This window comes from Phalaenopsis equestris, unplaced genomic scaffold (assembly GCF_001263595.1).
Source record: "Phalaenopsis equestris unplaced genomic scaffold, ASM126359v1 Scaffold000488, whole genome shotgun sequence".
Lineage (NCBI taxonomy): Eukaryota > Viridiplantae > Streptophyta > Magnoliopsida > Asparagales > Orchidaceae > Phalaenopsis > Phalaenopsis equestris.
In genome coordinates, this window is record NW_018164928.1 from 827,157 (window position 1) to 844,466 (window position 17,310).

Sequence of the window (17,310 nt, forward strand, 5' to 3'; positions counted from 1 at the left end):
CGCAGCCAGGCTTTGGCCTTATAATGGGAATTGATTTCCGGTGTCTCGCGAAGGAGATTTACGTTTAAGCGATGTCACAAAACGAGTAGTTGAATCGGTTGACCCAGTCAAAGTTGACTCATAAAGTCAAAAGAGTGGACACGTGGATCATTCTGTGTCGTCGATTGTGCCCCCAAAGTTTGAACTGGTCATAAGGTATTATTATTCTACCCTTTTTATTAGAGAAAAATGAACTCTATAAATGTTTTTCATGCAATAAGTAGAGTAAGTTGAAATTTGTATTTAATTGTATTGAATTCATCACCTCACAAATTATATGATAATAAAAGATTCTATTCATGTTTATATCATATGATTGACCCAACTCATCAGTTCAACTTGAAACTGACTCGAATTCTTTGATTTCAGGTTGTACGATTGTTTCTTAGGTCGGGGCATCATTAAAAATCCTAATATATTTTATATTTTGGATATGATTTTGGTTGACCCATTTTGACTCAAATTTGACCCAACAACTTGGCATTAACCCAAGGTTAACTTGAATTTGACCCAAATAGCTGTCTGCATAAGGTAGCGAGAAACGCTGTTAGTCATGTCCAAGGAGTTTGGGATTAGATCAAACCCAACCCTTACTTCCGAAATCGATTTGAAATCTTTAGCTGCCTCAATTGTTGGAATCACTTTTAGATGTCATATATGTTGATGTCCGCTTGAGTGCTACAAGATTGTTTACAGTTTCTTGTAGCCTAGGACATTCGTCTGGACCATCTAGTATGCACCTCCAGCCTGGACTCGCTAGTGTTCGGCTCAATTACACCCTAGTTGTCACCGTACCAGGTATGCTAGGGTTCATGCATGCAGCTAAATAAGGTAACAACATAATTTGGTTATTATGCTATATAAACTTATACGTAAAAGGCGAAAATAATAAATTTTAGATAGTAGATATGTAAATATGAAAGCAACAAGTGCTCTCATTGCAAATCTCTTTAAAATATATTGCATTTTCTACTAAATTCAAGGGATGATAGTCAACATTATTTAAATTCCAATTATAAGGAGTATAATAATATTAATTTTTAAAAATTTTCGCATCGTAAGGAGATGAATCCAAAGAACTCAATCTCGCCCAATAAGAAATTTCTCAAGGCACCCAAATGCTTAAAAAATAGCAGTCGATATAGAGGTCCATACCCCACCAAAATAAAATATTCGATCAAAAACAAATCTTCGTCCAATCTTTGGTTGCAAACTTGTGATATCGAACTCGCTATCATTCATATTTGGATTTTAGTAGATTCTCATTGCAACAAACTCATATTCAAAATAAAAGTATCAATAATACAAAATCAATGCAATAAAAGTAATTTGATATGGGATCAAAGACCCCTAATCAATCCTTCAGAATTGTTTTAAATTTTGAAATATTAATTGAAGGATCACATAATGTTTGAATTTTACTTATTCACAATCAAAATGAGCATTAGATTGAGAGAAATCCAATGATCCAAAATTCACTCAATTTTAATGTTATTAAAATACTTAAATGCTGAATAATGATTTATGATTAAATAAATCAACATGCGCTATCTGATTGAGTATTTTAGGACTTAAGACAAACTAACTAAAATGTGCCTATCAAATAATATAAATGAATCATCATTCTTCCTATAAGGAGATTTGAATTAAAAATTTGAGAGAACTTTAAGATAGAAAAGTATTTTGGTTTATGCTTGATGATTAACATTGATAGACAATATCAACCTTTAATCACTGCCATCTGGCCCTCTAGCTGTCATTACTTGACCACCATCTTCTAACTACTTGCATCACAATAGTAATCTCCCCACCATCATCGCCCAAGCTCTACCACATAATTGATATCATTACCCCCACTACTTCATCTATAATTTCTATTCCAATCACATAAAATAAGGTAACCACTTCTAATTTTATAATAATGTCTTCTCAAATAGCAAGGAAGAATAAATATTTCAAACTTCACATATATATAGTGGATCATTTCAATTAAGGTAGCATCGTGATTTTTTTTATCTATGCTTGAGTTTCATAAAAGACATTTATCTTTCCCATACAACATGAATATTCCAATATAAAATATATGGTGTCATCTATTGGAAATAATTTTGATACTTTATGAGTTGTTTTTTCATGACCAAAACCCAGTCTCTTAATCGACATAGTATAATTCATGTGATGAAGGATATTTAAGCCCCACATTGAGGGATCATATCAATAGGATAAAATAGCATTAAGTTGATACTCAAATTCTTCAACTCTTACTAGAGGCTTAGTTAATATAGAGCACCATTACAATACAATAGAATTTCTTTACCATAAAATCAACACCATGCCAAGCATTTATCAATTTAATGCCACCCAAGTTCCCCTGATTATTATGCCAAGGTAATCTTCCACCATAATCTTATCAAATCTCTTAAATACTACTAGTTTAACCCATCCTTTCTATGCTACAAGACAAACCAAAATATTATGCTAGCTTTGAATGCTTAAACAACAACATCTTTTAACACCTCTCATAATGTCATTAGATGGCTTGCCATGACTATTATATATTTCCATTAAATCCCACATGATGATCCTATCATTGAAAAAAAAGAGCTATTCATCTTATAAGGATTTTTAGAAAAAATTAGTTTGTAGTTCTATCTCTTTAAGTTAGTTGTAGATTTAAAATGTAAGAGTCTTCATAAACTTTCAAAAGATATGAATCTCCAGGGATAGAAACTTTTTAAGAAACTATGAAAGCTAAAATTCATAGAAGATATAAATAAGCTAAGAATCTCAAAATGCAAAAGGCATAGATAATATATGTTTTCTCAAAGGGTCAACTTGCTACCATAAAAAAAAAAAAATCTTAAAAGACATGTCTTAAAATATATAAATTCTTTTCGTAGAAATTAAAATCTTAAAAAGTATGTCATCTAAAAATCTTAGATGAAAGGAAGAAAAAAAAAACTACAAGAGTAAAAGGAAATCCAAATTAGGATTAATTTGAACAAGTCGTTAAATTATTTTTGAAAATTTTCATTGCATAATTGAAAAGTCAAACAGATTACAAATCTAATAAGCGTGGTCAAATCAGGCATCTTGGCGGGACGAATCTAGTGAGTCCAATATCACTCAATTTTGATATCATTAAGACACTCAAATGCTCATAGAATGTTGTCCAATCAAAGGAATCTCTCTGGGTCGTCTAATGGAGTGATCTAGATTTTTTCTTTATCTGCAGAGATGTCTCTCTGAAATCCTATAAATAAAACTCTACCCCATCTTAAGAGTCAGGAGAGACCTTTACCCAGAAAAAGACTAAGATTGGAGGAGTTGAAGTCTTGCATTACCCCTTATTGAGAGTCCGAAGAGACCTTGTCCCAGAAGAAAACTAAGCTTGCAGAAATTGAAGTCTTGCATTACTTCTCCATCGCTGATTTGACAATACCTCTCACTCCTGCAGTTGTTGATCATTGTCGACTACCGCTCGCTGACCACCATCGACCATCATCATGCCTCCCCTAACTTGTTGCCATGAAACCTCTTATCAAATCACGACATGTTGTGAAATCTCATTGTACATCACAGAATAACAAGACATCTTTCAAAACAATGCACAAAACATATAGTGCAATGATGCCTCCCGTAGAAGGTGTAACAATGCACCTCGAAGATTGTGATTTCTTCAGACTCCTAAAACTTTTCATTGCAGACCACCATTACAGCCTATATGATCAACTATGGTCTACATGATCCGCAGCTCATGCAGCTCTCGACTCCCGCCTCTACAGTATACATACGTCATCACATCTCACCATTACGACATACACGATCAACTATGTCCTACATGGTCCATATCATGTGTAGCTTCCTAGTCTAGCCTTTGTGGTCTACATACGTTATCACAATTCACCACTACAACCTACTTGGTCCATAGATTGTGCAACTCCCGACTTCGGCCTCTGCGGTCTACAAATGTCATCAAAGCTCACCACTACGGCGTACGTGACCAACTTCGACCTACATGATCCATAACTTGTGCAAATCTCGAATCTAGCCTTTATGACCTACAAAAGCTATCATATCTCGCCATTAAGGCCTGCATAACTAACTATTGTCTATGTGGTGCACAACTTGTGTGATTCTTGACTCTAGCCCTTGCGGCCTACAAACTTCATCACAACTCACCACTTTGACCCAAGTGACCATCTACAACCTATATGGTCCATAAATCATGCAGCTCTCAACTCCAACCTTACAGCCTAAGAACATCATCACAACTCACCATTACGGCATATGTGACCAACTAGGGCCTACGTGGCTCACAACTCTTACAACTTCCTACTACGACTTACGTAATCAACTAATGTCCCTGAAGCAACCATTTGTGGCCCACACGACTAACTTCTACCATAGCTTTTCAATTACGACCTATACGACAAGCTGGTGCTAGAATCACCATCTATACCATTTACATCAGAGTATGACCACTACAAATCAACTACGACCCTTGCAACATACTATCACCGAGAACTGCATTCATTACAACTAGAATACAAATTGATGACTACAACTATTATCAATAAACTACTATTTTATATTTACAACGATCAACTTTATAACTCTTTCTTCTCTAAATCAAGGGAAGAGTAAATCTATGTACTTATTATTCATAGTGGATTATTTTAACTGGGTTATACCCAATAATTTTTTCCACTTTCCATGGTTGTTCACGTTTGCTTCTTTTGTTACCTAAATGTGTACTAGATTTTGTGCAAAGCAAATATAATAATTCATTACTCTATCATCGTAAACCTTCCCACACTTATAAATGCATAGAAATTTAGTGTTATGTATGTAAATCTTTGAAAAAGAGAAGTATCCCCACGCTTCCCCTGCCGTTAAGGGTAAGTAAAGCTTTTTCATTTAAATGAACAAATGATGGTTGCCTGTACAAAACATGCTGCTCACTGTCTTAAACAGCTGAAATATCTACATAGCTACATATATATATATATATATATCTGAAACCAGAACTCTACATCCTCTGATCTGACAACTTGCTTGTATGAACTTGTGCATCATCTTCAGAATGCCAGACCACATCCTTCAACGAGTTTGACAGTTTTTTATAAAACTGCAAGTCAGAAAGCAAACGTTTGATCAACAAAAAAGTAAAGGGAGGAAAGTAATAATTTCATGTTGTAATATTTCTTTTAAAAATGACGCATTTGCATATACATACCAACTAATTCCTATGTATTTACATTTACACCACAAAAATTTTTGCCATCACATCAAAAGTACCACCATTTTAGTTTAAAAGAAATGAAATGCAGATTTTCAGGCATAAGTATGATGACATGTAAAAGTTAGAATTCAGGTGTTAGATAAGTAAATACATGAGTTTTGGAAGGGATGCATGTAAATCTTCAAAAAAAATATGTATACATAAAATACACAGCTATGAGCTTTGTACTTTGCACAGTAACACATGATAATTACATTTAAGATAGTTTTTTTTTTACAATTTTAACTTTAAAAAAATGAAATGCACATTTTCATGCATAGGTATGGTGTTAGAAATGTAAATACATCAAGTTTTGAGTGTTATGCATGTAAATGTTTCAAAAAAAAAAATGATGTACAAAGAAGTACACAGCTATGGGCCTGATACATTACAAGAGCCATATATAATAATTACATTCAAGGTGACTTTTTTCATAATTTAAATTTCCATAAACATGATGATATGTATGTAAAAAGTTGAAGTTTAGGAGTTTGATATGGAAATACATGAGTTATGAGTGATATGCATGTCAATCTTCCAAGAAAATGATGTACAGAAAAAATACATTGCTATGGGAACTTTTGGGTATCTTTTATTTTGATGATTTTCAAAAGAAAAAAAGATGTGAGAAATAGCTCTCCTATGACAAAATTTGTAGTGCAGCAGTTACAATTAAAATACCATTATTTTAGCTTCTAAAAAGTGAAATAAATCTTTCGTGCATAGGTAAGGTAGTATAATTTAAATATCCAAGTTTAGGAGTTAGAAATGCAAATATGTAAGAATTGAGTGGTATGCATAATCTTACAAAAACTTATAAAATTGTGAAAAATGTTTGCCCAAAAAGGAAAAAATTTCTCTCTAGACTCCAGATGTAGCTCTACGTGCGAACTCTAATAATATGTCACCACTTGTGCAACATCGCCAAAGTTATTTCATAGTTATTGAAGAGAAAACCATATATTTCACTTCAATAACCCTGAAATAACACCTCATAAGTTATTCCGGGGTTATTGCGGAGTCCACGGTTCCACTTTAATATTTTTTTTAAGTAGGTCTGATATAGCACACATGGCGGTATATTATTGGGGGTCTGCACGAGAGCTACGTCTGGAGTCCAGACAGAAAAATTTTCCCCCGAAAAGACCATTAATCGCCGCATCAAACCCCACCCACTAGCTCAAGAAACAAATTTAATAAAACATTTGTTTGAGAGAATAGATTAACATCAAATAATACCTTACCAATTTTTTTATAAAATGTGAATCAAAGGGAGCTTAGAATAACGCAATCATAAATTCAATACCTTCTGAAACTCCAATGTGTCTCCTTTAGCTTTTCGAACCTCAACCATATGCAGAGATGGAGCCATTTGAAATATCTAAACATCAAAAACTTAGTTTTAGCTCACAATGAAAACTTCATATGTGCCCAAGTAATTAAACCATAAAGCTTATAAAAAATAAATAAATAAAAACAATAAATCTTTCAATAGAACCTCTGTTGCAACATTGAGATTTCCCTTCCTTCCTGCTTTGATATTTTCAAGCCTCATCTAAACCACAGAGAGTGAGAGAGAGAGAGCTTATTACAGAGTTGAAAAAAATCAAAAATTAAAGAACTTTTTCTGTGAATTCACATTCTGAGTTGAATTCTTTAAAATTGACATTCATCATAGGCGTGCAAAGCTGACCTTGTAATTGTTCTTGTGAATATCAAATCCAAGAGGTTTTGCGGCTTCTTCGATCTTACTGATGAGTTCCTTCGCCGAGCAAGTCGATGTAAATCGAGTTTCTCTCTTTAATTCCTTTCATGCCAAAAAAAGAAAAGTAATAGAAACATTTAGCCAAGCGAAGACAAAGCATTTCTCATGGAAAATAATATATTAAAAATGGTTGGGGATTAGCCCTTTAGATTCTTCTTATTTAGATTATTATGCCCATTTTTTCCTTTTACATTTATACCCATAATAGGGAAAACAATAATCCTCGCAATATACTATTAGAATATAGAAGTCATAGCTCATTTTATCCAAGAAGTGCATGGATTTAAGACCATGTTAGATAAATTACTACATAACTCCAAATCAAGACAATATATTCTGACAATACAATACATTAAGACAGTCGTGATAGAATATATATTGTAAGTAACATTATTTTTCACAAAAGAGCAAAATATAAATAAAGTAAATTATCACTTGGTTTGTGCTGTAGTGCTTTAAAAAAACATCACTGGTCATAACTTCACATCTTTAATGCTTTAAATCCTCTCTTTTCAAAATTTTGTAATAGACTAGAGCTCATTGATATAAATATTCTAATTTAAGAGGGGGTTTTATCAAAGAAAACATTAAATTAAAGAGTAAAGTGACAAAATAGTCTCTGACTATTTACATGAGGTCGTTTTAATCCCGGAGTTTATAAAAGTGTCAAAATAGTCTCTAAATATTTTAAAATTGAGCTCTAATAGTTCTCCAAAGAGACTATTTCAACCCCAATTTAAAGAATCTATGGATTATTTTGATACTTCTATAAACTCTGAGATTAAAATAGCCACCCTCATGTAAATAGTCGGGGACTATTTTGGCACTTTACTCTTAAATTAAGATATATTATTTTCACATAATATATTATTAGAGAAACACCCCTTCATTATCTTTCTTATTCTAGATTATTCTCCCATTTATTTCTTTACTTTTGCCTTTCTCTAATATGCCTCTTTTTATGCTCCCACATTCTTAATATATTATTAGAGAAACACCCCTTCATATATATATATGTGAGTGTGTGTGTGTGTGCACGCGCGCGCTGCGTACTCAGATCAGTTGGTCGGGCATCTGCTTGTCAGTTGTAAGTCCCCTCTAGTCTGGGATTCGATTCCCCCCGGTAGAGGGTGTGATACTCGAATTGTTAGGCGCATCGGGATGGCCGGGGCTCGTATAATAGCCTCAGGCCTTTCTTGTTGAAAATATATATATATATATATTCTCACAACAAGGACAAGAAAGGGAAGACAAATCTTCCATAGCAGAAAGTGAGTACAAAAAATTAGACAAAAAATGAGCTTTCTTTGACAATCAGTAAGTAAATAACAGTACTATTGAGATGAGACTCGTCAAATAGCAAACAGGACCACAGAGAACAATTGCAAGAGTTATTGTTTGTTACTTTTCTCAGCTGACTTTGATCAAAATAATAATACTTAATTGTCGGAAACTTACTTAATACTCATTAAAGCCTCAATTTTGCTGCTTTGTGCATAATTTTAGATATGTTATTACATATTTCAGAGAGAAAAAATTAAGATATTAGTTCAGTGCAACAGACTTAAATATGGGGCAATGACATCAGTGAGAAGTTTCTCATTCAAACATCAATTTTACTCAGCTTGTTGATCGCAAGTAAATTAAAATAAAAAGCCAAAATAAACCCCCAAGTCCCTGAATATTTACATGGAGTCATTTTAATCTCAGAGTTTACAAAAGTGCTAAATTAGCACCCCTACTCTTTAACAGGGGCAAAAATGTTTCTCATTGCGAGCATATTAATAAAACTCTTGAGACTAAATTAATACTTTTGTAAACCCGGACTAAAATGAACCATTGCAAAGGTTAGGGAACCATTTTGACACATCTGCCGGTTCAGGAAATTTCTGATTTGTTTAAAATAAATGCCAAAATTTTACCTGTTCAATATCAAATAAATTTTCAAGATTCAGACCCTTCGACAAAGCAATAAGTTCAAACGCATTCAGAGCTGCTGGTTGTTCTTGTTTCTCCACCACATGTGATTCCTGGGGAGCATTAAAACATTTTATGCTTCTATAGGTGAAATTATAAGGAACAGATTCATGAAGAAAAGGAAGTAGAGGCATTCACATACATAGCACACAATTCTTATGTATTTACATATCACACACCTAACTTTTCATATTTACAAACATAGCACTCAAATCTTTAGTATCACAGCAAAAATGGCACTATTACCACTTTTTTAAAAATGAAATACAACTTTTCATGCATAGGCTTAAAATACCAAGGGGCTATGTATATATACATAAAAGTTTAGGTGTGAGATATTTAGTATGCTACATATGTAAATTTCCCAAGAAAGTAAAGGTCTTCAACTCACTTGTGAATCATTGAAAGCAGCGTCAACATCATCCAAATTTGTTTCATACTTTTCATTAAAAATAGGGGGTTTATACCCTTTTCTAAACCATTGATCCTTCAATATCCCGGGGATTGTTATCCGCTGTAAGTAGCCATAGAATTCGTAAGTCAGCAATAGCTCATTGAAGTAATGCAGCATGAAGCTTTGGGTTTAACAAGTCCATATCAAACATTTAAAGAATATGTTGGCATAAAAAACCTAAGGGAAATTTACATACATACCACATAATTCTTATGTACTTACATATACTAAAACCCAAAGTAAGATATTTACACTTATAACGCATTGATGTCATAAATCTATAAATGTCAATGTGTATACTACTTCTGAAAATGTAGTGATGGTGGTATTTTTAATGTGATGTTAAAGATTTGAGTGGTATCTATGTAAATATGAATGTTTAGGTGTTAGACATGAAATACATAAAAATATGTGGTATGTACGTAAATGCCCCAAAAACTAAATGATTAGCCCCCATTCATAGACTAAAACTTTTGGGTTGAAAACATGAATGGTTATTGTTGTGTCTAGCACAGCTATGCTCTTTGTTCTTCATATTTCCTAACATTTGCTATTAGAGTCGATGGCTCAACAGAAATCAAGTGATTCATATAATTTGTTGCTCCCATAAGTTCTTGAGCAAGTAACACAGTCAATCCACAAGATTAAGCTGTTGGGGCATGATGATCGATAAAACATCCATTTGAGGGTAAGTTCTAACTAATATGAGGATTTCTCACATCAACCCGGAAGGCATGGGAAATTTACAATTTAGTCGCATATAGAATAATTGAAAAATATAATGGAAATTTACATACCGAGTAAACAATTCTTATGTACTACATACCTCAAGTTTAAGCTTTCACATTTAAATACATAGCACTTTGATGCTTTAAACCTACGCATGAAAATATGTATTTCACTTTTAAAAAATAATAATAGTGTTGTCGTTTATGTGATATTAAAATTTTGAGTGCTATGTGAGTAAATATGAAACTTTAGGTGTGAGATATGTAAATACATAAGAATTGTGTGCTATGTGTGTATACGCCCCAAAAAATATTGGTACAGAAATATTAATGTGATCAGCTCTCACTCATAAACTTAAGCAAAAGTAAAATAAATAGAACTTTGATATGAGAAATTGGAGACGCTAATTTGGCATAAAAACAAAAAAAATAAAAGGAAAATTAATATAGAATCCCCTAGCATCAAATATTCATAATGATAGAGAGTGTCTTGCATAATTATAGCTAATAATAGAAAATATTAGTAATAAACAAACTATTTCTTGATTCTAACAAATTCCATCCATTCCCACCATATCAACATCTACACAACATATCTATATAAAATGTGGGATACATCATATAGCAATAGATGATCATCTTCCTATAAATTGAGTTCCATAAGAGCAAAATGCAATTTTTGCGAAGAAAATACGAACCGTCATAGGGTTAGGATCGAGAATTCTCAAAATAAAACGTTTGGTGCCATGAGAAAACCAGGAAGGGAAAGTGAAATCACCAGTTCCTATCTGCATGTGCAAATTAATTATATCAGAACATAATAAACAAAAATGCGTTCAACAAAGAAATAAATAACTTTAATTTAATAAACCTTTTTGTACAGATTCATGATATTATCATCATCAAAAGGTAAGTATCCTGCAAGTAACACAAACAATATAACACCACAAGACCACAAATCTGCAGAATCTCCATCATAGCCTCTATCATTGAGAACCTGTATCGGATAAAAAAGAAATCTATGTGAATATTTATCATAAACCAAAATCATTATTAGAAAATTATCATTAAAAACAATAGCAGTTAGATAATCATAAGCACCTCAGGAGCAACATAATTTGGAGTTCCACATGCGGTATGAAGCAAGCCATCATCCTATACAAAAAATCAAAAATTTACCATACGAGTTGAGATTACTCAAAAGACAAGCAATTAAAAAAATAAGTGTTTGTAATTCAAAGAATTACCCTGACTTGCTGAGAAAGTGCACTTAAACCAAAATCAGAAACTTTGAGGTTTCCACATGCATCTAGTAGAAGATTTTCAGGCTGTAAAAATGCAGAATTTCAGGCACTTAACAGCAAAATCAGACAACATAAGTGTTCATAAAAAACTTCACCTTCAAGTCCCTATGGTATACACCTCTGCTATGACAAAAATCAACAGCATTAATTAGTTGCTGGAAATATCGGCGTGCCTCATCTTCTTTCATTCGTCCATGATTAACCTGTATAATAAAAAAATAACACTGGTAATAAGAATATTTTGCGCAATATTTTAACTATTCTAAATTTCTAATTAACAACTTACAAAGTGAAATAGTTGATAAACAAGTTAACAATATCAGTTGTGCATAATTGTACTTAAACTGGTCAAAATTATCTTACAATTTTATCAAAGAGCTCTCCACCAGTAGCATATTCGAGAACGATAAAGATCTTTGATTTGCTGCCCATTACCTGAGACAAAGAAAAAGAAAATTTCAAAACAACAAACAAAGAAAAAATTTAGTTCAAATCTAGCCTTCTATAAAATGATTATTTGCATGGGTTCACGATTTGATCCGCCGCTGCTTGTTCAGTAATTTCTACAAAGTGAAGAAATATGGATGACAAATTTCTAAAAGCATAAAAAGCCATATAGTAAGCACATCACAATGAAGCAACTTTGAAACCCTTAACACCATGGAACAATAACCATTTTTTTTTTATGCTCAAATTTTCAGAGCCGAATAACACTAATGATAAGCAGAAACGAAGTTAATAAATTATTGGCATAGTTCTCAACATAGCGAGATAATAGAGAATAAGAGGTCAAATAAAAGTCAGAAATGTGAAGTTGTGGAACCTAATTTTTTCCTTACACATAAAGCACGCTACACAAACTTAGTCCTCGTCAATTACTTTTGCTTTAAATGCCGAGATAACTATTAGCATAGCCATGTAGACGTTCAAACATGTATTTACATATCTATGCCACCGTACCTATGCATGAAAAGGTGCATTTTACTTTTTAGAAGTTAAAATGGTGGTATTTTTTGTGTGTGAAAGATTAAGTTTAGGTGTTAGATACACAAATACATAGGAATTGGGTGGTATATATGTAAATTTCCTTTAAGTTTATTTGTAAAATGACAACCAAATAAATTGATTGATCTAGAAGAATTCACAGTGACTAAGAAACTTTATTACATGGCAAAGCTGCTTCTTCCCAAGGGTAATAACAGTGCCGCGAGGCCTTGATCTACTGGATCCTGATCTGGTTCACAGAACAAATCTGTGACACTGAGAAGTACCATCACAATATATGCACCAGTGAAGGTAAAAGTAGAATTAAAGTTACAGATTACAGAAATAATCCAGGGAAATTTAGATACCCAGCAAACATTTTTTAATCTCACCTATAAACTTTCATATTTACACACATAGCACTTTGGTACTTTAAACTTATCCATGAAAATGTGTATTTCACTTTTAAAAAGTGGTAATAGTGCTACTTTTGATGTGATATTAAAGATTTGAGTGGTATGTGCACGTGTAAATATGAAAGTTTAGATGTGAGAAGTAAATATATAAGAATTGTATTCTCCGTATGTAAATGCCCCAAAAATCAATCAGTAAAAAAAACATAGGGAGTTGTGAATCGAGCGGAAGACCAGCAATGTCCTACAAAACCACCCACTGGATCATCGGAGCTCGGCATTTAAAAGTAGTATGAAAGCTCCCTGATTAAAAACCATCTCCAATAGCTGTATTATACGTATTGATGATATCGAACCACCAATCTTACTTTGAGGTCAGGAAGAATTACACATATACCACTCAATTCCTATATATTTACATATATAACACCTAAATATCAATTTTTATATATATGCTATCTTAGCGATGCACGAAAAGGTGTATTTAACTTTTTAAAAGTTAAAATAGTGATATTTTATATGTGATATGAAAGATTTGAGTGTTATAAATGTAAAAGGTAAAAGTTTGGTGTTACATATGTAAATGCATAGGATAGGTGGTATTGTAAGTAAATGCACCTCCAGGTTATAGTAAAACCATAAGTTATAAATAACAAGAAAACAATCATGTCACAAAGGAAGGCTTAACAAACTACCTCGTGGAGGCGGACGACATTTGGATGCTTAATTAACTTCATAGTCGCAATTTCACGCTTAATCTGCAAATTAAAGTAGAAATGCAAAAAATTGGCTGTCAACAAAGAACATACAGTGCTGGTGAAAAACATTTGTGCCAGAGTAACAAGCACACATAGAAAGGTTTCCGTTTTAGAGCAGTATTATAGAACATTATACATAGAGAACCAAAAAATTATAATTAAATTGTCGTAAAGGATGTGTATCTTTCATTCAAGCGGCATCAGCGTGAAATACGGTTGTGCAATAACATTCTTCTACAATGAACAAAATGTGCTTTAGACATAAATTCTAGTAGAAAAAATGTAAAAATAAGAATGTTTGCACAAAAGTTAAGTCCATATATACAAAATAAAAAATAAGCCATGCAAAAGAGGATTTCATTTTTAAGAACTAGACAAATAGATAGATTTAGAATGCAATAAGAATTTGAATTACATTATAATGGGAAAAATCTTAGGGCTTGTTTGACATCAATTTTATTTTTTTATTTTTTGTTCTGGTTTTTACTATTGTTTAAAAAAAATGTTTGTTTAGCATGTTTTTTATGTTTTAATCTTTTGTTTTAAAAATAAATCAACTTGTTTTTAAAGACAATCAAAACAATATTTTCAGGCTTCAAGTGTTTTTAAAAACAACCAAACAAATTTTATTTCAAATCTTAACATAAACAAAATAAAATAAAAATAAAAAACAAAAGTGACCCCAAACGGCCCCTTAGTTTTTTTTCCCTTGACTTAAAACCTTCAATCAGACAATAACTTTCAGTTATTCTATAAATAAAAATCCAATATTGTCAAAGGGCTAAAAAAAAGTATGACAAGCGATTAAAATCTCGCTAAAATGTGATCCTTTGAGATTTTCTACACCATCACTAAGAACAGCTAAGGGGCCGTTTGGGATCATTTTTATCTCTTGTTTTTCTTTTTTTCTTTTTTTATTTTGTCTTGTTTAAGTTTTGAGAAATTAAAGTATGTTTGATTGATATATTTGTTTTTAAAACACTCAAAGAATCTTGTAGGCATTATGAATGTTTTTAAAAATAACTTAATTTATTACTAAAAATAAAAAATAAAAATATGTAAAAATTATAATAACCAAACATATTTTCAAAAACAAAAGAAGAACTAAAAATAAAAACAGGAAACAAAAGGAAGCCAAACGTGCCATAAATTCTCTATAATTATAATAAGCAAACAACTATAAAAAAATCATTATACATTGTACAATCTTAATCGAATCACCATGGCATAACTAGTTCATAGTCTAATAGAGCAAGTATTCTAAGAAAGCAGCTGTACTCTTGATACTCAAAAGTTAAAAACACATAGAAGAACAAAAAAAAGATAAATCCATAAAAAACATGTAGATAATTTAGAAACTGAAAAAGACCTGCTCAACCAATTTGTGTTTCAAAATTTTCTCCTTATCCAGAATCTTTATAGCAACAGGTTCCCCAGTTTCGGAGTTTCTTGCAAATTTCACTTTTGCAAATGCACCTTCCCCGATTGTTCGACCGAGCTCATATTTACCAACTCGACGGGTAACTTTTGTGGTGCTCATCCTGTGCATTAACTATGGAAAGTAATATCTGCAATTTGAAGCATTTAATTGCATTTTAGCAGTCTCTAAACAAGATCAAATAGATTTATAAACAGTAGTCCTAGTTAGGCTGCTAAAATCAGATTTCATGATTTAATACATTCAAGTTTTAAGGTATGCTAAAATGCCCACATCTAATTATAAATTACTTCAAAAACATCTAAAACAGCAAGAACCAAGGGCATGTCTGACCTTCAAACCATGAGATAGCTAACTTACTCAAGCTCTCATATTTTAATTATAAGTTACTACATAGTTCTTACAAATTTATATATCTAACCCCTAAAATTTCATATATACATGTATAATGCTCAAATCTTTAAGATAACATTTAAAAATACCACTATGAATAACTTTTTAAAAGCAAAATACACATTTTCATGCATAGGTCTATGACACTAAAGTGTCACAAAAGTAGAAATAAAAATTTAACTTTTAGATATGCAAATAGATGAGAATTGTGTTATGCATATAAACTTCCATTTTAATTTTGTAAAAAAATATTTAAAGAATCAACGTTTGAAATAAATACACTTCCAGGGACATAATCACTTTATGGTTATACAAGTTTAAGCTCAAATACCAAAAAATCTCAAGAAATAGAGGAAAATAAACAAATCAAAACTATGCAAAATAAACTTGAATACAATAAAACTAATTAAGTTAGATTCAACTTAAATCTTACCAAAATAGAAAAAATAAAAACTTTTAATTCCTGAATTTAATAAATCCAGTTTCTTCTCAATCTCCTCTTAGTTTTGACTTAAATCCTGGATTTACTAAAATGCTACCAGGATTTAGTAAATCCGGATTTACAGAATTTACTAAATTTGTTACCGAACAGCTTCTAAATCCTTTAATCTTGCTTTCCTCCATTTTAGGCTAAATCCCAGATTTAGTAATTGGGGAATTAGGATCTAAACTACTTCCCCTCATTATTCCTCTTCTTCTATTTTATTTAAATTTAAGAGATTAAAAACATTTACCAAACAGTTTATTACGTTTTAATCCGATTTAACATCTGCCATGCCAAAAATAAAAATTCATGATGCAACAGTTACAAAATTTACTGAATTTGGATTTACTAAATCCTACATGAATTAAACCCTATCTGTAGCCAGACAGCACCTGAAAGATCCTTTCTAAACGAAGTAAGAAATACAGATACAATATAACTCATTACATAAAGACTTTGAAGATGATGCATAAGAACTTGAAGAAAGCTAATACGATTCTACATCCTATCAAAAACCAAACCCTAAAATCTATAACACAGATACGGCCAGAGGCATCTAAACTACACAGGTAATTCAAAAAGGAGCAACAAGAGCAAGCAAAGATGAACTTTAACAGAAGAATCATTACATACCAGAAAAAAAAAATTGAAATCATTCATCTCAAAATACTAACAACAAGAAAATGCAAAACCCAACTTCTCCAAACCCCTCTTCGACAGCTAAATCACAGCTCAAACACCAAATCCCAGATTAAGAAAATAAAAAAACACAAAAGTATACCAACCTTCTTTCTTAACGAATATCCTTACGAAGAATCTTCAATAACGAAGATCAAAACTCGACACTCCCCCAACAAATCCACCTATTTTCTCCTTCTCCCACACTTCCAAACACCAAAAAAAAAAACACAGAAGATCCCGAAGCAGAAATTCAACCGTATACGGAGAGATTTCTACAGATTTCTATCGATTTCTATCGATTAAGAGGCGAGAAGAAGAGATCAACAAGTTGATCGAAGACTCAGCTGTTAGCTGAAGCTCTCTAAACTTTCCTCCCTGCTAGAGGTAATAGAAACAGTTCCCCTATGGCGAGTCCTCCAAATCTCCATCTCTGATCCATTTTGTAGCGTTGTGCTCCCATAGTACATTCCACATGGCGCTCCTCGGTCCTCTTTCTTGCTTGTCGTTTTCTTTCAATATTTTTTTTTTCACTCACTTTAGCTTATAAGTGTATTATACCTGTAACCTCCCTAAGATGATCTACGATTATGATATATCTCAATTTTTTT

The 17,310-nt window shown here is 32.1% G+C and overlaps 1 protein-coding gene across 7 annotated transcripts; it reads right to left on the minus strand.

Moving 5' to 3' along the window:
* Positions 1-4,897: 4,897 nt before the first annotated feature.
* On the minus strand, positions 4,898-17,189 carry LOC110028071 (CBL-interacting protein kinase 32-like). 7 transcript variants are annotated; one of them, XM_020729777.1, is made up of 15 exons: positions 17,048-17,189; positions 15,076-15,274; positions 13,644-13,706; positions 11,915-11,986; positions 11,647-11,754; positions 11,495-11,575; positions 11,349-11,402; positions 11,119-11,244; positions 10,946-11,035; positions 9,457-9,579; positions 9,011-9,118; positions 7,017-7,130; positions 6,822-6,878; positions 6,630-6,704; positions 4,898-5,170 (listed from the first exon to the last, which is right to left on the minus strand). In XM_020729777.1, exons 2-15 carry the CDS (start codon positions 15,253-15,255, stop codon positions 5,072-5,074), a joined length of 1,350 nt encoding a protein of 449 aa, XP_020585436.1. In that variant the 5' UTR covers positions 15,256-15,274; positions 17,048-17,189; the 3' UTR covers positions 4,898-5,071. The 7 variants fall into 7 exon arrangements, with proteins under 7 accessions (XP_020585436.1, XP_020585435.1, XP_020585438.1 ...); XM_020729776.1 differs by having other exon boundaries at positions 16,807-17,188; XM_020729779.1 differs by lacking the exon at positions 17,048-17,189 and adding an exon at positions 12,719-12,785 and having other exon boundaries at positions 15,076-15,162.
* Between the last annotated feature and the right edge of the window lie 121 nt (positions 17,190-17,310).